This window comes from Sebastes fasciatus, chromosome 5 (assembly GCF_043250625.1).
Source record: "Sebastes fasciatus isolate fSebFas1 chromosome 5, fSebFas1.pri, whole genome shotgun sequence".
In the NCBI taxonomy this organism is placed as follows: Eukaryota; Metazoa; Chordata; class Actinopteri; order Perciformes; family Sebastidae; genus Sebastes; species Sebastes fasciatus.
In genome coordinates, this window is record NC_133799.1 from 7,992,002 (window position 1) to 8,015,049 (window position 23,048).

The following is a 23,048-nucleotide window of genomic DNA, read 5'->3' on the forward strand; positions in this document are numbered from 1 at the left end:
TTGGAAAAGGGCAGGCACTTTCAAAAGAATACTTGGCAGGTGATTGGATGAACAATCTGTCAATCAAACTCTTATCAAAGCCACTCGGGAGAAGAGCGAAAACATCTTTTCCATGGAGAAAAGCCTTCAGTGCCGTTCCTTTGCTCTTCTTTCAATGAGGAAATACTCCCCAGCTCTGATATAACTGACGCTATTGCAGCTTTGCTAACCTCTTCAGAAGGATGCTGATTAGTCCGTGCTCTGGCCGGACGTGAACGCATTACTTGAAGCCTGACAAGATGGATTTTCGTGTGATATATGTTTTCGCAATGCTCGCCTGATCTCAAGACATCGCGGGAGTCCAGCTGCTGTGCGATGTAAATGGGTTGTTGTAGGGCTCTTTTAGGTGGTTGCTAAAGCAATCCCTGGTCAAGTGGGATATGTTGTCCCTTCATCGTCTTCTTGGTTTCCCTTGGGGTTTCCTCCTAGTTGCACATGCTTGGTATATGCCTACTGTATAGGGACATGTCCAGATGGTGTCTCTAAGCATGAGGCCAGACCAGCTGTGAAGAAAACTTCCTTCAGCTGCTTGTATCCATCTCGTTCTCTCAATCTCTAGTCAGAGTTCATGAACGTAGGTGAGTGCTGCAACCATAGACTGTTTATAAAGATGGACGACATGACAGCTCCCCAAAAGTGAAGCCAAAACATCTGGATCGCCCCCTGGTGGCTGGCTGCAGTATAGTTCATTAATCCCACCCCCTCCATGTTAGTGGATGGGACATGGGCCAAACTAAAAAGTCAAAGTGCATGTCCAATACATTTTCCCCAAAGATGGTTTCTGTCATTTTAGGTAGTTCTTATCATGCTGATGTATGTTCAAATGTTAATTTTTCTGATAAGTTTGGGTTTAATTAGTTATTAGATGCTATAAAAAGGGTGTGAGATGTCATGATTGGCAACTGCGATTGACAGCTCTGAGTGAAGTAGTTGCACAACCCAAGGCTTGGAAAATGTATGAGAGAGGAGATGTAACTTTAACTTTACATAACCGTCATGAGTCTGTGTAATAGAACATGTGTCAATTTGATCATAAATATAGTTATGGAGATATTATGGTTGTTGTTTTTCTAGCCAAACGGCTTCCGTGGTGCTAATTTAGCAGCTAGGTGGCTCACGCTAACAATGTGAAGCCATGCTTGGCTCGTGATTGGTTCAGGCGGGTGACCTTAATACTGCGATTCCAGCCACTGATCACTACGGCGCAGACTCTGAATTCTCAAGATAGCAGCATACATATCCGGGATATTTTGGGTTCACTTTAGTACAGTGGGAGGAAGTGGAGACGCGTCCTCCATCTATATGTACAGTCTGTGGTTGCAGCATACGTTCGGCGGGTAAAGTGAGAGCTTTGTCTTCGGGCTCAGTTTCACCTTTTTCATCAGTCCAACGCAACACCTACACTACTGCAGTGTGCACCAATAAATCTTTGAACACACGCTCCATCATACCCTCACTTAGATCCCAAGATATTTGACCTTCTTTAGTTGGGCAGCAATTCGTTCTCTTTCCACTGTAGACTTGGAGGTGCTGACTCTCACCTCAGTTGCTTCTCACTCAGCTGCAAATCAAGTGTTGATTTAGAATGAAATCGACAATCACAACATTATAATCGAAAGACAGGAGGATGAATATGTTGGAAAGACAGTCATCCCTGTGTGCCAGTCCTCCCGTCTCACTCTCCTCATTAGATTTTAAAGAACAACTCAACCCTGTACAACAGCTGCAAACAGCAGCTTGCTAGACTGTATAAGCTTTCTTTCGCCTCCTTTTCCCACAGTCATTTCCATTCCCTCTGCTGTTCAGACTTGTCCAGTAGTTTAATAAGATGTCTGGTTGAGATATGTTACATCTACTTGGCCATAAGTGCCAGTTCTGTCAAAATATTGTTAGAAATGCCAGCTCATTCTCGCAGGGCATTGAGGGAATATATCATTTATATATATACAGTATACAGTATATCAGGCTTTCGAGTCTGAACCTGACTGATTCTGTTTTGGGATTTTCGCCTTCTAGAAAGCGCTAATCTTAAAGTTACAACAACAACAACAACAACAATAAACCTCATGTAGGGAAAGTATTTTGAGCGCCAGTTGCCACCAACACATCTATTTCTTTATTGTCCGCACTTCCTTCCTTTCTCCATCCAAAATAGAGTAGCCAGTCTAGTTTTATTTTAGACGGAGAGAAAGCACAGAAAGAAAATGATGAGGGGAAACAGAGAGAGAAAGCTCTGGCAGGATTAGGAGGTTATTGTGGGCACATGTGGTTTGAGAGGTGAGGAAGTTAACCACCAAACTATCTCAAAGCATTTGTCTTTTTGACCGTCCTCCCGATCTCTATTTCTTCTCCTCTGTTCTCTTTCCTCCAGCCGTTCCTCTCCTCTCCTCTCCTCCCGCAAGCTGCCGACTCAAGTTAACTCTGGTTGTTGTACATGTTTTTCCGAAAGGTCTGGCAAAAGTCTAACATGCTTTTCAAAGGGATTTGTGGAATTTGTTCCGCTACTTTTCACTCACGTACCACAAAGCCTGAAGTGTGTGTATCTGTGTGAGTGTGTACACATGTATGCGTATGTGTGCATATTCAAAATATAAAACAAGCGAGTTTGTGCCCCCTGAAATGTTCTGTAGAATCTCAATTAGCATATAAGCACAGTTGCATATTCAAATAGTCTAGAAAAAATGTGCTTCCTGTAAATATAATATGTTGTAATTTTAATATTGTGGGAGAAAAACAGGAAATTGTAATGTAGATTTAGTTTTGTTCAGAGCCAATTCTCGTCTTGCTCAAAGCTCTTTTTCTTCTATTGTACATTACATATGGCAGTATTAAATCTGAATGTAGCACTGTAACATTAATAAATCTGTGTTATGTGACCATTATAGAATAACTTAAGATTGAAGAGGTGAAATGATGAAAGAAAACATGAAAAAATTCAATTTAAATTCAAATTCACACAGAGTTATTAAACATTTGCTTGTGCATTTTTTTTTGTAATCTGAAGTATTTAGAAACACATAATGTAAGTTTTTCTCTCAAGTTTTGCAAAATGACATTTCACATACTATACTAAACAGACTGGGATGTCAATAACAATCACAATTTTAGTCCGAAAAATTACAATTAGATATTTTCACAGTACTAGTCACAGACTATTATTGTTTCCTTACATTTCAGCCCTGTCTCCTAAAAAGTACATTTCCATAAAACTAAGATGCATTCTCAATTACATTTTGAGGAAAACATATTTTGTTGCGGATTACGTTTGTCTTTGACGCATCACAAATAGTCAACGGAAAGCCGCAGCAAGTGATGTAGTACAATGAGCGATGCGCAGAGCAGGTGACATAGTATATCGAGCAACCGTTAATGAAAGTTGCATGGTATAATAACGAGTATACAGTAACAAGCAAGAAAGTCCACTACTGGCGGGTGGGAGGGTCAGTGGATGGGTCAACAAACACTGGACTTTTCCCCAAGAGACCACTTTTTGTGTCTTGTGTGAAACTGAAAGTCAACGTTCACTTTCATAGTAATTTTAAACCATGATGCTTTTTTTACTAAACCTAAGTACATTTGTTGCCTTTTTTGTTTTGTTTCAATTTACAATGTTAACCACGTGTTTAAAACTGTTTAAAACTGTTTAAAACGACTACCGTAATCCAGGACAAAATATGTTTCCTTCAAAATGTAATTGAGCATGCAGTTTAGTTGTATGGGAACAAGGTAGGTTGTAGGAGACAAGGTTGTACTGTTACACTCCTGTCAGTTTGTTGTTTGGGTGGCCCTCTACTTCTCTCACTACACATTTAACCTCAAGTTCGTATGTGACATCACTGGGTCTGCATCAACCACTGAACTGTGTGTTACATTGTGGGCCACCGTTCAGATTTCGCTGGAAATCTGCTGGATGGCTTTGCAGGAGAAAACATGATGAAAATACTATTCTTCTCTTCAAACAGAGCATTCAGGCTCTCAAAACAGCTGCTGGTGGAAGATGAGAAAAGCTGATGGAAAATCACTTTCAAGTTATTTTCTGTTTTTAAGAAGGTGAATGAGAGAATCTTTTATAGTAGAAGAAACATCCTGTTGTTGGAAGCAGGTTTATCTATCATTTGTTTTTATGGTCACAATTCATCTCATAGCTGGTTGGCTTTCTTCCATCCTTAAAGGAGCAGTGTGTAGGATCTGGCAGTATCTCGCGGTGAGGTTGCACATTGCAACCAACTGAAGCCTCTCCTGTGTGACAAGCGTGTAGAAGAACTACGGTGGCCATCGCAAAAATGCAAATGTCCCCATCTAGAGCCAGTTGTTGTTGTTGTAGTAGCATATGTCATTTGGAGAATAGCAAAGCCAGTGCGTATAATATGTGTATACGTGAGAAGTGAGTGTCGAAGCGAGAGAGAGAGAAAGAGCTGTGGCGACGGCAGCGAGTCGGCCCAAGCTGGACAAGTTAACAGTGTTTGGTTTGTCTGTTCTGGGCTACTGTTGAAACATGGCAGACTATGTGAAGAGACTGCAAGAGAAAACTAAAGGAATAGTATAGAAACATGTTAAATGATACCCAATGCCACTTATGTACTGTATGGTAGGAAATATAAAATAGACTCTGAACAACTGATGACAAGCTGAACACATAAATGACCATAAATAGTTTTTCACATTGCACCCACTGAACCGGTGACTGTATATGGAGAGAGAGCACATCTGGTCTGTGGCTGTCTTTCTTTGTCTCTCCTTCTCTCTCCCTTTTCTCTGGACCTGTTTCACTATTTGTCTTTCATCTCTTCTCTCCTTTTCAACTGACACTCACCTCCCCCCCCCCTCCATATCCACTCTGAAACCACATCTCTCCTCCCCTCCCGCTCCCATTTCCTCTCCTCCCTCTCGCTGAGTGTGGCTGTCATCCCTCTATCGTGGCAGGTGAGGCCATAAAACAGCAGGAGAGGCCAGAGGAGGGCTGAGAGACAAGGTGTGTGTGTGTGTGTGTGTGTGTGTGTGTATGTGTGTGTGTGATTAATTATTACACAGATATCTGAGGAGCTCCCATGCAAACTGTGCACACAAACAGACACATACACGGCCATTAATCTAGGCTCTGTTGTTACAGTGTGTTGGTGTGTTAAACTGTAACATCTCTGACCTCTGACCTCCGCTGTATCCACCGATCTCTCTCACACACATAACTCATCATGTCGCCTTCAAGGCCAAAAGTGTCCGTTCGCCTCTCAGCTCATCTTACACAAATACAGTGTGTGTACTTTTCTGTGATTTACAACATCCAAGTGATATTTGAGAGTGTAAGGTGTTACCGCGTACATACCACCAGTGTTTTCAGCTTAAATCCATTTGCCTCGACTCCGTCTTTCCCACCTCTCTTGTTTTTCTCTTCCTACTGTACTATTATACGATTGTGAAATAATAGATACTCACATTTACTTATTTACTTAAAGGAACAGTGTGTAACATATCGGGGAATCTATTTGCAGAAATGGAATATAACATCCATAACTATGTTTTCATTATCACCTGAAACTAAGAATCATTGTGTTTTCGTTAGCTTAAAATGAGCCCATATAGAGAGCGGGTCCTTTTCACGGAGTGTGCCATGTTGTCACACTGTCGGGGGTACTGAGTGCAGGGTGTAAACTAAAAAAAGTACAGTTTCAGGGTGAATATTCAAATTACAGTGGGGGAATATATCTTTTATAAAAATCACAAGAAGAGCAATTATTACTATTATTGGTGTTTGCAAGAATTAGTATTCATCTAAAATATGATGGATGGATGTGTTTAGTTATCTAGTTTTGGGGGCATTTTTGCTTTTGATAGATGCCGTATAGTAGAGACAATGGCAGGACAAGGACTCAAACCTGTGACATTGTGATTACATGGTCAGCGCTCTTCTATTTCACAGGGATGCCCCACATGCCCTCTATTAAAAGAGGTAAACAACACTGGAGGACAGGGAGAGGCGGAGGAGGAAGGATGTTGAGAAAGGCAGCACAGAGATGATGAGAGGTCAGGGAGGAGAAGAAGAGGAGTGATAATGTGAAGACAGGAGACAAAAAGAACAGAGGATTATGGGAAGAGACGAGGAACAGGGGAGGGTATAAAAAATTAAACGTGTCTGTAACTGATCAAAGTGGCAGCAAAGGAGGAGAGGGGGGAGTACAGAGCAGGCTGGGTTTGGATGCAAGATAGAGTGGTGCGCATGTGTTGGTTGGTTGGGTTGTGTGTGAGGTGTTTTTGGGGAGATTTTGACAACCTGAGCAGCACATGGTCGAGTGAAGAGACCCACGAGAGCTCCTTGAAGAAACACATCACACTCTCAAAATGTGTCTTTTGTGGACAAAGGCTTCAAAGGTAGCTGTAAAAGGCTTGTAATTTGTTTTACGGCAGTTTTAATGGATTCAATTGTGACAAGTCCATAGAAACTTCTAAAGTGCAGTGTCATTGCATCATTGAGGCTGTTCAGTCATATTTTTGCAAAACTATACATGTTTATCAGTGAGCAGGAGATAGGCCGTCTAACATGCATGGAGTGGCTGTTTTGCCATCTTCTCAATACCACGGCCACCTAGACTGGGTGTGATGCCCAAAGGAACAGGTCTCAAAACACCTGCAATGATTGTTACCTTTGAAAGACCACACACTGGTAAACTTAACAAATGAATGTGCATCAAGTCTCCTGAAAAGCAACATTTTTTTTGTTTAAAAATTATGCATTGGAAATGATTTACAAAAAAATGCATAATTGAAAAAAAACATGAATTGAAAATAAAATAAAATTAAATACTAATAATGATAATAATAAATACCCTCCAACCACACCCAAAAATACTAGGCTGCAAAACATGATTATTTTCTCCCCGTCTGTCCTCCGACCGCGGCCAACACTGTTTTGCAAGACGGGCTTTACTAGATATAACTTTGCGGTTTTGGTGCTTCCGTGTAGTTTGTGTTGGAGTCTGAGTCTGAACAGCGTAGCCACACACGAGCGCGCATGGGACACCAACCAGGATTGATTTATACGTGTAAGAAGTTACAAACAGTCCCTTTTAAAGTTATAAAATCATAAAAAAAAAACATAAGATAGTGTTTGGAACCTAGTGTGGACATACATATGGACAGCGAAGAGGGACTTTAAGTCATTTCTGTTGATATTTAGATTTTTATTGTCACTATTGGAATCCATTTTAACCTACATCAGTCTAACTGACTACAGCCCTGCGGAGAAGCAAACTACAACAATTTTACTGCCACATTTCAAGCGTACAGAGCAAGAGTGTTTAATAGTCAATAGGGAGACTTTGGGGTGGAGTATCACTTTATGCTAACACAAACTTTTTCTTCCATGACTAGAATGAAATGAGCCGACTGTACAACATTAAACAGCTATCAGGCTTCACGCTGAGACTGCATTTTATGTCCCATAGGTTAAGAAACCAGCACATGTGGATTCGCTGGCTCTGGTTTGCTGATGCTGTATGAATCCCAGTGACATGCTACTATGTAGTGTCTGTCCTTTGTTTTATACATGAAATGGAAGTGTACATGGTCTTTAATGCAATGCTCAAGTGATGATAACCCTAAAAGTACTCATAGTTAGTCTGCAAATGAGCCTATTTAAAACTGCTGGGGTTCTGGAGAACAGTTTTTCATCCAACAGTAGCTACTTATTTGTAAAAAAGATGAAGTTTTTATTGCTTTTTGTTGATCCTGTTTGTTCCCCTGGAATCAGTGAGATGGAATAAATTGGAGAAATGATTGAAGCCAGGCACACCGGGGAGCTGAGGGAGACAGACAGAGGGAGTGAGAGAGAGAGGAGGAGGGGTGGAGGTTGGGGGTGAAACCACAGTTTTTATATGTTGTCTGGTTTTAATTTGGTAAGAGCCATCATTCACCAGTTCACTGAGGTGGCAAACCAGATGAGTGTGTGCATATGTGCTTTATGAGTGTGTGTGTTCCCTACCTGCTTAAGCCCTGAGAGCTCTGCAAATGCTAAAACCCTCTGACACATTGTCATTTATCCTTGTTCAAACACTTTTCTTTCTTGTTTTTCTTCAAACCTCAGCTATTAAAAGGAATAGACATTTTCGGAAATTCGCTTACTTTCACTTTCTGGTGGAGAGTTAGATGAATACCACTCTCGAAAGTGGCCGTTAAAGTTAGGATTGGTAGTTCTGTTCAAATAAATTTTTTGTTGTATTTGTTGAGATTTCCATTACATCCCGACACCAATCAATAAATCAAATGCTCTGAAAAAAGAAAGAAAAATCTGGTATCTGTTGCTGTTGCAGGACTGTAATAAGCCCGTCCACTAATTTCATACACTCTGCTTGTGCACTCATTGCTCGTCACCGGAGTCTTCCACAAGCTGCTTGCTTGACAGTGGCTTTGGTATTTCCTCAACTGATCACAAAATGGCTGAGGCAAGAAATAGGCATTACAGTAACAGAATATTGATTCATATGTGATCAGCGCTGCCTAGTTTGAGTTTGCGAGTGATTGACAGCTGCTCAGAGACGGCAGACTCCAGATCAGCTCTGATTGGTTGTTTTCCTCCGGTCTGTGAAATCTTGCAGATGCCATTAGGAGCACCAGACGACACCGGAGGACACAGAAGCACATGATTTTGCTTCAGATTATCTGTCTCATGCACTACTGGCAGGATATAGTGACCGTTTCATAAAAATAACTTTTTTTAAAATCACATTTGCTCCATTTCTACCTGCTGCTGCTTTAAGACGGTGATCCCCTTTCTTGTTCCTAAAGCCTCATATTTGTTCATTTCTATGTGTTTGTTTATGTATAGTGTCTTCAGCCATGCAAAGAACTGTGGGAAACCAGGAAAGTGCTTTCTCCGAAGTCCTGTGAGGTAAGACGGAAAGAGAGCTCATAGTGTATGACTGTGTGTGTGTGTGTGTGTGTGTGTGTGTGTGTGTGTGTGTGTGTGTGTGAGACACAACACCCTTGGTGGTTGTGTCACTCCTGCACCAGAAACTTGCTTTTGTTGGCATCATGAAGCTTTTTTCTGACTGTGTACGCCATGAATGAACATTCCTGTGTGTGTTTATGCAAGCTTATGTGTGAATAACATGTTTGTGAGCTTTTAAATGTATACATAATGTGAGAGTGTGCAGCAGTTATATGTGTATATATTTTGTGTGCGTGTGGCCCTAAATGATTATTTGTAAAAGCCAGTCGCTGTGGTCTTCAGATTAGTTTTTCATCACAATAGCTGAAGCATGTTACTGTCTGAATGGCTGACTGGCTGACTGGTTGGGAACACAGGGTAATTCGGAGCTATTAGCTAAAGCTTGTGTTTACATTTTGGTGATCTGCAGCCATGTGCACGCACACACACACATACACGCACATACACACACAAACCCCCTTTCAGACCAGATCTCAAGGGCTGCCTTCAAAGAGTCAGTAGGAGTTTACCAAAGGAAACACTTCCACGTCTGCTGTGTGTTTTTCTACCCTCACATGTGTGTTTATATATTACGTATTATTTCCGTTATGTGTCAACTGTAGTAATAACAATTCCCCCCTGTTCTTTCCCTCAGAAGCAGACAGAGTGTGTGACGAGCAGGGAGTTTCTGACCTCTCTGAGGTCATCTCGCCAGGGGGACTGCCCTCCACCTCAGCGAGCCACCGGATTCGCTGCAGCCTGCGTGGAGAGCTGCTCGTCAGACCAGCATTGTCCCTCCCCCAGGAAATGCTGTTCCAATGGCTGTGGACACACTTGCCAAGCCGCCGCCAATCTATATAAAGGTAAAGAAAGCAGGTTGTTTGTAACAGCTTGTGGGCTTTATGATAAGAGGATGCTGCACTGATGGAGGGAGAAAAATGTTTGAATAATTGTTTTTTATTGTTTCAATAAGCATGTTACTGTGCTGATTAAAAGTAATGATACTGATTTTGATCATTGGTTAAGCAGCCTTTAAAAAAGGATCTCTGTTAGCTGATATGCTATCATTGCCACCTGTGCTTGTTACTCATAACACTGAACATGCTGTTAGTTGTTTCTTCCTATATTTGATGACATCTAGCTCTTGTTCCCATGGTGTTTAAATGTACTTGTTGTGAGTTTCTTTGGTTAAACGTGTCTGCCAAATGAGTGAAATGTAATTTAATGTAATAAAGATCCTTAAATACCGCCTGCTTGACTGCATCTGAGGTCCCAGACGGCCCCGCCGTGGTTTTAAAGCTCCAGCTCAAGTCTGCGTGGAGTTACAGTAGTCAGGAGTACAAACTGCCTCAGACGCCTCTGTAATGAAGATTGAGCAGCCATAATAATTAAACACAAAAACATATTGTTTGAGTGATGGATATATTTTTGCTTTACCAATTTTGTCTTTTTTTTTTTAGCTGCAAACTTTAAAACCACGGATCAAATCCTTTTAAGTGAATATTAGTCAATAATATTTGCTGCCTGAAGGGATCATCCTACTTTTTATTTATGATTTTTAAGGGGAGACACTACAGGTGAATAGGGTAAAAAATTTAACTGATAGATATCGCCATGAAACCTCCTCAATTAATTACTGACATTAAGACAATTATTTTTTGTAATATAAGTTTTCTGAATTGTTTTGTTTAAATATGCACATGAGGTATTATGTAACAGTAACTTTTGGTGAATTTAGTAGAAATCTACTGACACAAATAGACAAAGTAGTAAAATAAACACCTAAATGTGTATTTAGGATGTTTTCATTCCAACTCTCTTAAAGACTCAGCTATTATATACCCTATTCTCTATAACAATTAGATATGATGGCGTTTGAGACATCCTGTGAAGCTTGTCAATGTACCACCTGCTGTTCCTAGTGTCACTATGTCGGAAGTTGTTGTCAAATCACAAAAGTCACAATCTGTACAACATCTATCCTCAGACCATCAATCTCACAATCACTTCTTTGTGTTATTTGATGTTATGTAAATGTCTTTCAAATAGGAAAATCACTTTCCTGTTTTCCCTTTTAAATATAATAATGTAATCATTTCCTCCAGGTGTTCCTCTGAAGCCTCGCAGAGAGATGAGCTTCGCGGAAGACTCCGAGGGTCAGATGAAGGTGGTGTGGGTGTCAAAGTTCAACGTCAGCGTGGAGCCGGTGGTTTACATGCTCCAGTCCCGCTGGAACGTCGGGATTCATCCAAGTGAAGACCATGCCTCTCCATGGACTACTGTTGCCATGGTAACTCTCACCTTTCAACCCGGGTCTTTATATTGAGGATTAGAAGGTTTGAGATAATGAAATCATAAAGAAATTCAATTTTGTGAGTCATCTTTTCATATTTGAAGATATACAGCATCGTTATGTTAATATCACCCTCTCTACATTACTGGGGGATATTAGCTGTTGAAATATTGATGAAGGGACGCTGGTAGCATGTAACAACACGGCACATGGGCATTGAAGCTGTAAAAATGTCTCCCTGTACCTTTAACAGTGGAACAGCGCCACAAAGTTTGTAACATATCTTTAACTCATAACTCTCAATTTGCCTCGAATGATGAAACTTCTCAGCTATGGAGATGGATGTTAGACTCTGTTTCCACCTCATCAGTCTGCTGCCTTGCTGTCTAAACCTCTCCACCCCAGCCAGACTCCCATTCTGCCAGGGTAAACCGTATTTCTGTGTGTGCGTATGAGCGAGTGTGTGTGTGCAATGCACTGTACGTCCATGTGTGTGTGCCTGTGTGAGGTTAGGTAAATAAGCAGAGCTTAAAAAGGAACCACAGGCAGCCACAGTCGTTCCACCGGCTGACTCTGAATGACTGAACGCTCATTATAGACTTAAATAGATGGCAGCTCGTGTCTGTGTGTGTGTGTGTGTGTGTATGAGTAGACTTTGAGCAGTTGATTACATTTGCACTGTCAGGGAGACAAAACATGTGAATCTTTAGCAATTTGAACCATAATTTTGGCAAATCGTTTAATTTCACTATTATCAGATGGAATTCCAATCCGACTGTGCTCATCTGACTTTCCACCTCATTAACTTGTGAAACTTAGATGTCTAAAAGTACACAGGGCTCTGTCATGTTTTTGAAAGAAGATATAGTATGGATTTGTGAGGGATGACGGAACATTTCTGGCCAAAGTGGGCTTGGATTGAAGTGAGCTGTTTCTAGTTATGATTAAGAAAATCAAAGTAATCGTGATTTCAGTATCAAAAACTTGTAGGACCTGGAATCATGTTTAATGAATAGTTTGACACTTTGGGAAATATATAAATTTGCTTACTTGCCGAGAGTTACATGAGGAAATTAATAACACTCTCATGTCTGTACGCTAAATATGAAGTTTCTATCAGCAGCCAGTTAGCTTAACTTCGCACAAAGACTGGAAACACAGGAAAACAGCTGACATGGCTCCGTCCACAGGCGAGAAAATCTGCCTACCAACACCTCTAAAGCTCTTTTTAATAAGTTACACCTTGTTTGTTTAATCTGTATCCGTAGCCTTATATTTCTCAGCTGGACGCAGTCACTTCCAAGAAATAGTCCGGTACACTTCTGTTTGTACAGCTTAAACAAACTAGATGTAACTTGTTAATTAAAGAGCTTTAAAGGTGCTGTGGTTTTGTTGCTGTTGGACAGAGCCAGGTTAGCTGTTTCTGGTCTTATGCTAAGATAAGCTAATCAGGACCTGGCTGTAGCCAGGACAGATATGGACGGACATGAAAGGAGTATCAATCTTCTCATAACTCTCACCAAGAAAGCAAACCAGCGTATTATTCCTTTAAAGATTTAAAGGTGAAAAAAGTTTTTGTCACCTGAGGATCAATATTTTCTGTATCTTACCCTCAAAGATATTGTATATTAATAATCACTTTGTTTTAAAAATGAACAACATTATCAAAAAAACATCAGTGAGACTTGTTTTTAAAGAGCAACTTTACACGAGGCTGAAAAACAATGTTTTGCTGCCTTCTCTTGTTGAAAATCCTGTTTTACCTGTGACCACACCCAGCATCACTGATGGTTGTGATCCTACTACAGTGTCTTGGAGTAGGCCTGTACATCACTTTAGTAAAGTTAGAAGTGAAACCACTGGAGGTCAGCAAAAACTGTCATTTTCAAGGGATGTTACTCTTTAAAGGGACTGTTTGTAAGAATTAGAAATGCTTGTTAACAGCGACACCTGTGGCCGTTAAGTCAACAAAAGTCAGCGTTGGGCTCCTGCTTGTGCTCGCTCTACATAGCCATGAACGAGCATCACTCAACATAGTGAGGCGATACACGTCAGCTAAAACCACAATATCACTCTATATTTCACCTGCTTGGCAGTAAGGTTAGCTGACCAGACGAAGGTCTCTCCATGAATCACTGCTGATCCTAGTGTTGGCTTTTCCTGCCTCAGCCTCCCGACCGCGGCCGGAGGGAACAGGGAGACACCGGAGATTTGGTCGGACGCAATAACTTTTCTCGCTGCGGAGCCCCGTCACTTCACAAGACTTGGGAAATCTCTGTTGGTCTGTACAAACATCCACTGTACATTCACTAGTCATTCTCAGAGCTAAACTAACACTTCTGTGCGCGCATGCTCGTTAGAGTGGAGCGAAATAGCTAGAACGAGCGCAATGTGTGACTGAAGGCAAGCAGGCAGGCAGAGGAGCAGAGTACAGCAGACTCCGGCCCTGGAGACCAAAGCTACGGTCTCTGACCGCGGCCAACACTGTTTTGCAAGACGGACTTCACTAGATATAACTTTGCGGTTTTGGTGCTTCTGTGTAGTTTGTGTTGGAGTCTTGTCTGAACAGCGTAGCCACACGTGAGAGCGCATGGGATTCCGACCCGGATTGATTTATACGTGTAAGAAGTTACAAACAGTCCCTTTACATGTCATGAATCATATATATATAATTGTATCTGTGAGATGAAGAAAAGTAATGCGACTGTTGAACAAAAGTTTTTCTCTTTCATGCACCTGTTCATTGTTATATGTGATGTTTTTGTATTTTTAGACCCTTTCTGAAGATGTGGTTCTGTCAGATTTGAGACCTCAGCGCTGGTACCAGTTCAGAGTAGCAGCCATCAACAGCCACGGCAGCAGAGGCTTCACCACACCCAGCAAACACTACATCTCCAGTAGAGGTAATACAGTCCAAACACATGCTCTCATGTTCTTTACGAGAGTCCCGCAGAGAGCGATGAATCCTCCCGCAGAGAGCGATGAATCCTCCCGCATGTTTCCGTAACCTATCTGTTGAATTTTGATACTCTGCCATGAGACACTGAGCAAATCACAGATTCCATTTGCGTAATTTTATGAAAGATATTACACCTCTCTGAGGGGAAGTCAGAACATTTCCTCTCCATCCCTGGTCTTTCTCACTCTTTCACTCAGAGTTGATGGATAAGGTACTCAGAGCAGGAAAACAGGCAGTCTATAAAACACGGACAGGAAACAGAAAATACACAACTGCACATGCACATATTCACACACACATTTACAATACACATACTCATTCAGTTGGTTTAGTGCCAAATTGCTATTGTGGGTCAGCAAGACAGGGAGAAAGTAGACACACACACATCCACTGTAGGAGGTCCTAGCTCTAATGCTTAGCAGACTTAGGTCATATTGGTGCTGTGCCAGGATTGGCTAGTGATATGAATCCCCTGCCGGGATTGGCTAGAGCATGTTTGTATGTGAATAATGACTTCAGGTTGGACCGAGCTATGGAAAAAAGTTCTTTATCAGTTGAGCACTTATGGGAGATTACGAAGAGGTGTCTGAGATAGCATTTTCCACCGCCTTCAACGAAACACCAAATAGTAGAATTGCCCATGTAATAAAGTTTAGAGAATATACAACCTGTGTACACGGTGTAGTGGAACTTCTCTGGTAGCTACTGTTGGCCCATCAACGCATTAAAGGAATAAGGCATTTGGTAAATACTCTTATTCGCTTTCTTTTTTTCTAAAGACCTGTGTCACCGGTCCAAGATTTTGTGAATGTATTCTACGGCACCTTTAATATTTGTGTCCTTGTATTGTTTTTCCCTATGCGGACATAAATAAGTTGTTAAAATGTGTGTATGTGTGCCATTGTATGTGTATGTATTTTGAAGGCCAGGGTTAAAGGTTAAAGACACACACTTTAAACATTCAAAGGAGTCAGAGTCTTGTGTTTCCAGTTCATTAGTCTGATTAGTCAGGGGCTGGAGGTCAGAGGTCACAAATCAGGAAGCTGGCAGATGTCAGGACGGTTGGAGTTCCTCCACTGTGACCTTATGCTAACCAGAAAGAGAATATGAAAATCCCCTTTCCCTGTTCATTCAGATATTAGGGTTGCACAGTACCTGCCAGCTGTAATTACAAGGGAATGTCTGGTTCAGAGAACTCATCTTGATGTCTTCATCTTATGAAACAATGGACTGAAATCCACTGATTGAGAAAGACACACACAGAGAAAAAGGCCTCAGTGTGTTTTGGTTCTGATCTAGAAATTACCGCTGGCAGAGATACACTCTGCCTATTCCAAAGAAAAACCACACGCAGGCCAGGTTTTGCAGCCCTAATATGCTGCCCTAACTTTGATCTCTGCATCTGGGTCAGCCAAACACAGCCCGGAGCCTGTGGGAGGCCTGCCATGGGGGATGTAGTTCTAATCAGATACATTTTGTAGTTTTAATCAAATACAGGATTTGGGTTTGAGTTTCTAATGAGATACAGAGCCGGTGTTGAAAGAGCAGCGACCTCAGGATTTAATTTTGGAGGCAAACAGTGACGGTGAGTGGTGGTCGCCTTTGGTCTGTGTTGTGGTAGCTACTGAAAGGGGAAGCTTCAGGCTTCTCCAGTATCGCTCACCTTTGATGCTGTAAATCTAATTGGCTTTGTAGACTTGAATGAGACCAAGAGGAAATTAGCCTTTTCCCCCCAGAATGACTTTTTTTATTTTGCTTTGCTGCAGCACATTAAACATCGAGGTATTAGACAATTCAGTCAAGCTGGTGAACGGCCGCTGCTTTGTGGAAATTCACAATCTTAACCCCAATTAGTCACTAAATCTTCATATATGCTTCCTCGCCACTGGGGCAGTAGGAACAAACATGTCCAGGGTGTGATTTTCACAGGGGACGTCTTCTCCTCTTTTACAGTTTCATTTTGATTTATTAACTGCAATCTCTCTGAACAATGCCCTCTGACTGTCTACCTGCCAAATCCCCTTGAAAGGAGCTCTGAGTTAAAGGGATAATTTGGGTATTTTACAGTGGGGTTGTATGAGGTACTTATCCATAGTCAGTGTATTACCTACATTAGATGACGATTGGCACACCCCCAGTTTGGAAAAGCAGACAAGAATTACTGCACGGAACCAAATCAACGGGGCCTGCAGCAAAATGTTTTTTAGCCACCTAAAAGAAAGGCCCACCTAAAAAAAATCAATATCAGTTGAAGTGTACTATATAGATTATATTTAGAATATTTTTACCGCTTTACCTTGCCGTTAGACAGCCCTTTCCGACGGGGAACTGAAGCTGTTGTATCCATCTTTCATCTTTCATCTTTCATCTTTCTATTTCTGCCATCTCTCCTGACAGCTGTTTTCTCTCTCTGCAGACCCGTCACCTCCAGAACCTCCAATAAATGTCAGAGTGAGCAACCAAACTCTAGATTGGACGGGTTCACAACCAGCGACCCAGCTCACAGAAAGGTATCTCAATAGATGAAATATGATTAGATACATAAATGTCTTTGCTATTTTCCTTGCTGGGTTAGTTGCCGTGAATCCTTTCTGGACTGCAGGCTGCCGTTGTGGGCAATCAGTCATAAAATGTGGTGCGCAAATTACAGTTCATCCTTGACCTCCTTCCAATCATATATTGCAGTGTCTTCTATTTGTGTGCTGTAATGCTAAACAAGGTCATATGAAGTTCAGACCATGTCTTGGATCAGCAGCAATATTCCAATAAAACATTTAATAACAGAGGTGAGGACTTAAATTTAAGCTTCTGTTAGATAAGATGATAAATTGGCTGCACATACAAAGAAAAGATGAAATGAAACCCAACATTGAAAGCAGATGACAAACAAATATTGCATCTATTTTACTGCCACTCAATGTAACTTGTTCATAAACATTTACGTGGACGGAAGTGCCTTTCATTCTACTCTATTACCACAAATTTGTTTACATCCATGTTGTGATGTTGTTTGACTTCTCTCCTCAGGTTGGGGGGCAGTGGGGTCACGACGGCGGTCTTATTACGCTGGGAGCCCCCCAGAGAGGGAGACCTGCCAGTCCACAACTACAGAGTCACCTGGATGTCTCGACATGCACACACTGCACACAAACACACGCTGCATTCACACACACATACAGTGCATAATAACATGCACACGCGTCATACACACTCGCGCACACCAGACCAGGGTAAAAAGGAGAGCAACAGCAGAGTGACTCAAGGGGTAAGGGAACATTTTTATAAACTTAATTACACTAAATGAAAGAATATGGTGATTTAACTGTTATTTATTTTATTATTATTATTATTATCCCAATTTCATTGTTGTCTCTATTCTGTGCAATCCTTTCCCATCAGAAACGCACACATATGAACACATTGATTATATGATATAGGCCTACATAATATCCCATTCATATGTGGTATTTCTCAGCACATTCTAACCTTGAAAGAACAGTTCAACATTCTGGGAAACAGGCATATTCATGTTCTTGCCAAGTGTTCGAAGATTGATACCACTCTCATGTCTGTATGATAAATATGAAGCTACAGCCAGGAGACAGTAAGCTTATCTTAAAGATTGGAAGCAGGTGGGAACTTGTTTGGCTGTGTCCAAAGGTAAGAAAATCTGCCTACCAGCACATCTAAAGCTCACTAATCAACGAGTTATATCTCATTTATAAATCTGTACAAAAACTAAAGTGTAAAAATGGCACGTTGTGGTCTTACGGGGGGTTATGTGCTGGACTATATCTTGGCCAGGAGCATTGACTTTATGGAGGCTCCACTGGTTTCCTGGCAACCGCACGGTGACAATAAGACTGCAGGCCAAGAAAAGAGATATTCTCATCTAATTCTTGGCAAGAAAGCGAATAAGCGAATACTATTAAGCAAAATGCTGAACTATTTCTTTAACTCTAAAACCAAGTTTTAACCCTAAAACTGCCCTTTGAAGTGAATACCAGGCAAAAAGTCTCCACTCACAAACACACAAGATCTATATAGCTGCACCTGAGAGATTTTACTGGAGCTGTAAACCCATGCACCACTCACTCACACACATACATTCCTTGTTGTCTCCTGGTTGTGATTACTGCAGTGATTTTACAGGCCTCTGCAGTGCTCAAACAGAACAGGTTCTGTAAACAGCTTCTGTATGCAAGTGGTGGTGCAAACTAATTTAATATAACCACATATAGCAACTTGTATGTTTGAGGTACAGCATCACACAAGTGAATAGGAAAACAACACACACCATAGGAACGGATGATACTCGCATTTAACACTCCTTTATATTCATTCTTAATGTTAGTTAGATAGTTTGGGTGTTTTGAAGTGGGGTTGTATGAGATACATATCATAGTCAGTGTATTACAGACAGGAGTTACCGAATGGAACCAAAGTAATGTACTGCTGTGGACGGTGGAGCAAAATGTATTTTAGCCACCTAAAAAAATCAATATCAGTTTAAGTGTGTAATTTAGAGTATATTCGCCGGCTTACCTTGCTGTGAGACAGCTATACAGTCTAGGTTTTTGACGGGGAACTGAAGCTGTTATCTATGCTCTCGCCAAAGCAACCAGACTCCATTGAAAAAAACAGCAATTTTACCTCGCAGAACACGAGAGTTGCTGTTCTAAAATACATTTTGCTGCCGGCCCCATCCAAAGCAGTACATTGCTTTGGTTCCCTACGTTAACTCCTGTCTGCTTCTCCACACTGGGGGCGTGCCGACCGTCATCAACTGTAGGTAATACACTGACTATGGATAAATACCTCATACAACCCCACTTCAAAATACCCAAACTACCCCTTTAAATGATTACCTCAAACTGAAGAATGACCTGCTGAACAACCTCTGGTCAGTAAAAAAGCCTACAAGTCAGAATTAGGATGCCTAGCGGAACTGCTCAGACATCTCAATTAAGCTTTAGGATTTATGTAATGAGCAAAAATTAGGTGCGTATTGTTTAATCTGCATACTTAAAACTTGAAACTTGCCTGCCACCAAAGTTTATTAAACCTTTTAAAGAAAGTTTTTTATATGTTCTGATGTTGCATGATATATTCACCTAAATATTTTTTTACATGTGCACTACTTTAGATATGGTTTTGATGTATTCACCCTGAAATCACTGTTTGGCACGCTTTCCCTTACTTTTGCAGACGTTTTGTGCATTTTACGTTGTGGAACTGAAAGTGCAATATTGTCTTCAGACATAGACATACCATTATCTTCACGAGACATAACCTTGTTAGTGTGCTATGACAACGTGCAGGTCTGGCTTCACGGTGGTGAAATAACATGACAACTCTAGATTGACTGACAACAGAGAGAAGCGGCTTTTCCTGCATTTGGATAACATGTTTTAACTCAAGTCAAAGCATCTGGGAATGTACTGACATCATGCCAGCCGTTACAGCACAAGGGCATTAGTGAGTGTTCAGTTAGCATAGAAGTAAATCTGTGCAAAGGTAGAGTTATATGACTGATGTTTAGATGATTATTCATTCATTCACAACATGTAAATGTGATAACAAGCATTAGACAAAGATAGTGAACCATTGCTGTCTCATTGTTGCTCAATTCAAAGAGTAACTTCTTAAGAAATGCAACAGGTTTCTTGCTGTATTTCTGAAATTATATTTAATGCTGCAATAACAGTCAAGAGGGTGGATTTTACTAGCATGATTATAGGCGTGATGGTGATGTAATAAGTCAGCAGCGCCAAAATGCCCATAATCACAGTAAACAACGCAGCTTTGACGCAACAATTATGATTGCCTGTGTAGTAACTGAAAATGTTTTCTTCGGACAGTACTCTTTGCATAGGATCCTTCAGCTTTAGACCCACTTAGTCGTCCAACTCTAATGCGAGTGCTCATTTCAAGAGAAGATACAACTGAATTAAAACCATGAACATCAAAGTTTGGAGGTTTTAATGTGAGCACACACTCATATGGACCTAAGTAGTGATGGCGATCCCAGACTGAGCCTGGTGGAGCCATTTATCTCTAGTCTGGTCCTCTGTTCTGCTTCGCTGGGAGGCCTGGAATTTAAATGAGGCCCCTTAACTAGTGTTTCCTACTTGCAGCTGCATCTAGACACACACAGAGAGACAGCAGCATCACAACAGGTACTGTAGGTAGGGACCAGAACAACATTTCTATGCTGTGTAAAATAGTTTTCATATGAAAGCATTTTTGCTCTCCATTACCACATGATGGTACATTCCCTAGATGTGTATAAAACATGTATCCTGTCAGTCAGGAATTTATGCAGGACTGGAGGGATTTAGCGTTAAACCTGAAGTAAAAGGAGGAAGTATTCAAACATGGAAAAAAAAAAACTTGCTGAATCAGTGCTTTTAAATATACATCGGCCTCTTATATATAATGTTCACTGACATTATGCACCAAAATAGAAATCCAGGCTTCTCTCGCTCACTCTGTTTCACAAACACACACACATACATGCAGCTGTACAGGCCATATGTTTTGTCTATCTTGAGCGTAATGGAAATACTTCAACCCCACTTTGTCTGCAGGTCACCAAGAAACTGCTTTTAACGTGCTTCTCATTCTGTCTTAAGTGTGCGCACGTACAGAACCACACGGACACACACTTGTTATCATGCAAGCATCTCTTTGTTGTGACTAGCTCAAACCCACGCAGACAGACAGACCTGATCGACTAAGAGCCCGTTAATGAGCTGTCAGTCAAACAGCGGGCTAATGCAGAACAGGTCTGGACTGTCCGTCACATAGTGGGGCACACACACAACACTCAGTATGATGGTGATGAGGACTGTGATGACAGTAAGGATGATGAAGACGGTGGCAGTAACTGCTCTGGCTATAGTGGTGATCCTGAGTTGGTGTTTGGGATTTAAAGGGATACTTTGGGTGTTTTGAAGCGGGGTTTTATGAGGTACTTATCCATAGTCAGCATATTGCCTACAGTAGATGGCGGTTGGCAGGGCAGGAGTTACCGCACGGAAGCAAAGCAATGTACCGCTGTGGACGGGGCCTTCAGCAAAACGTATTTTTGCCACCTAGAAAAAAATCATCATCAGTCTAAGTGTACGCTGTATTTAGAATATTTTCGCCGGTTTACGGCTACATCTATGCTTCAGACGGGGAGCTGAAGCCGTTATCTATGCTCTCGCTCAAGCAACCAGACTCCATTGAAAAAAACAGTGATTTTACCTCGCAGAGCACAGGAGTTGCTGGTCTACCGCTGCCTCGATCAGTTAGTTTGTTTGTGTTATTGTGGGACTTTGATTACTTCGGATTCACCAAGGTCACACAATAACACAAACAAACTAACCGATCAAGGCAGCGGTAGACCAGCAACTCCTCTGTTCTGCGAGGTGAAATTACAATGGAGTCTGGTTGCTTTGGCGAGAGCATAGACGGATACAGCGGCTTCAGCTCCCCGTCGGAAAGGTCTGACGGCAAGGTAAAGAGGTGAATATATTCTAAATATAGCGTACACTTAAAGTTATATTTATTTTTTTTAGTTGGGCCTTGCTTTTAGGAGCCGAAAATACATTTTGCTGCCGGCCCCGTCCACAGCAGTGCATTGCTTTGTTTCCGTGTGGTAACTCGTAACTGTCTGCTTCTCCAAACTAGGGGCGTGCCATCTACTGTAGGTAGTACACTGTCTATGGATAAGTACTTCATACAACCCCACTTCAAAACATCACTATCCCTTTAAGAACACAAGTTCATCAAGGCATTATCAATCTACTATATACATCGTTATTTGTCTTTCATTTGGTACCATTTCTACAAGACCCCGGTCAAATTCTAACATGTCAAAGTGAATTATGACAGACTGAGAAGTAGCCAATAACCACTGTTCCCAAAGGCTAAGAAAACTTCTCTTTCTTTGTTCCCCCTCTTTAATGTGTTATAGGCGCAGTGTGAGCTGTGGCTGCAGGGTCTGCTGCCTGCTACTTCCTACTTCCTGTCTGTCCAGACGGTGGCCTACTGGGGTCAGAAGAGGCTGAAAAGTCCCAGAGCTCAAACTGTCTTCACCACAATAACTCATTCAGGTAAACAAACAAAGCATCTTCCTCATCATGGTATACTTTGTTTATTTGACAGTAACACTGTATACCATCCTCAGTAGACAAAGGTGTCTTGCTCAAGTGGTGTAAACTATAGCTGTACTGTTTGTGTTACCGTGATGCAACAATACAGCCACTTAAGGACTCCCCTAGCAACCTGAAATAGAAGCACACATTTTAAAACATTTCAGGAACTTGCTATGCCGTTAGTAAATACAGTGGAAACCTCTTATAGCGATCACGTCCGTCCAGGTCAAATTGATCGCTATAAACAGATTCTTATAGCAGTTTTTTTTTTTTCTCTATTTCTCATGCAGATTACCATCTAATTGATATTTGTATATTTATTAAATTAATACAAAGTTATGAAACGACAGCTTCACTATTTACAGGCTCGCTGCCAATTCTTCTGCCTTTACCCTCACCAAGGGCAAGGTTGAGGTTTTGCCAGTTTTTGGGTGGCTCTGTGTCACTGGAGTGCAGGCGGTGCATGCATATGAATGGTGCCCTTTGCAATGTTGTAGAGCCGGTTGAGGACTTGCAGAGTTTCACTTTGAGGGCATTATGTGACAAGGCATTATCAATCTACTTGACGAGGGCGGCTTCAACCACAGGTGCTTTTCCCGTGCGCATTCGTTTTTCATTGAGAGAAAATTACTTCTTTTTTTTTAATGTTTTTCTATATGTTGTCATGTATGAAAAGACCCCAAATTTACACTT

At 41.3% G+C, this 23,048-nt stretch overlaps 1 protein-coding gene across 1 annotated transcript in view; it reads left to right on the top strand.

Moving 5' to 3' along the window:
• The window catches only part of anos1b (anosmin 1b), a 48,510-nt gene that overhangs the window by 19,163 nt on the left and 6,299 nt on the right, over positions 1-23,048 (top strand). Inside the window, exons 3-9 of the mRNA XM_074634872.1 lie at positions 8,858-8,920; positions 9,615-9,822; positions 11,065-11,249; positions 14,026-14,155; positions 16,628-16,721; positions 17,239-17,476; positions 22,175-22,313. Of these exons, the coding sequence (XP_074490973.1) occupies positions 8,858-8,920; positions 9,615-9,822; positions 11,065-11,249; positions 14,026-14,155; positions 16,628-16,721; positions 17,239-17,476; positions 22,175-22,313 (1,057 nt within the window). The remainder of the gene's footprint in view (positions 1-8,857; positions 8,921-9,614; positions 9,823-11,064; positions 11,250-14,025; positions 14,156-16,627; positions 16,722-17,238; positions 17,477-22,174; positions 22,314-23,048) is intronic.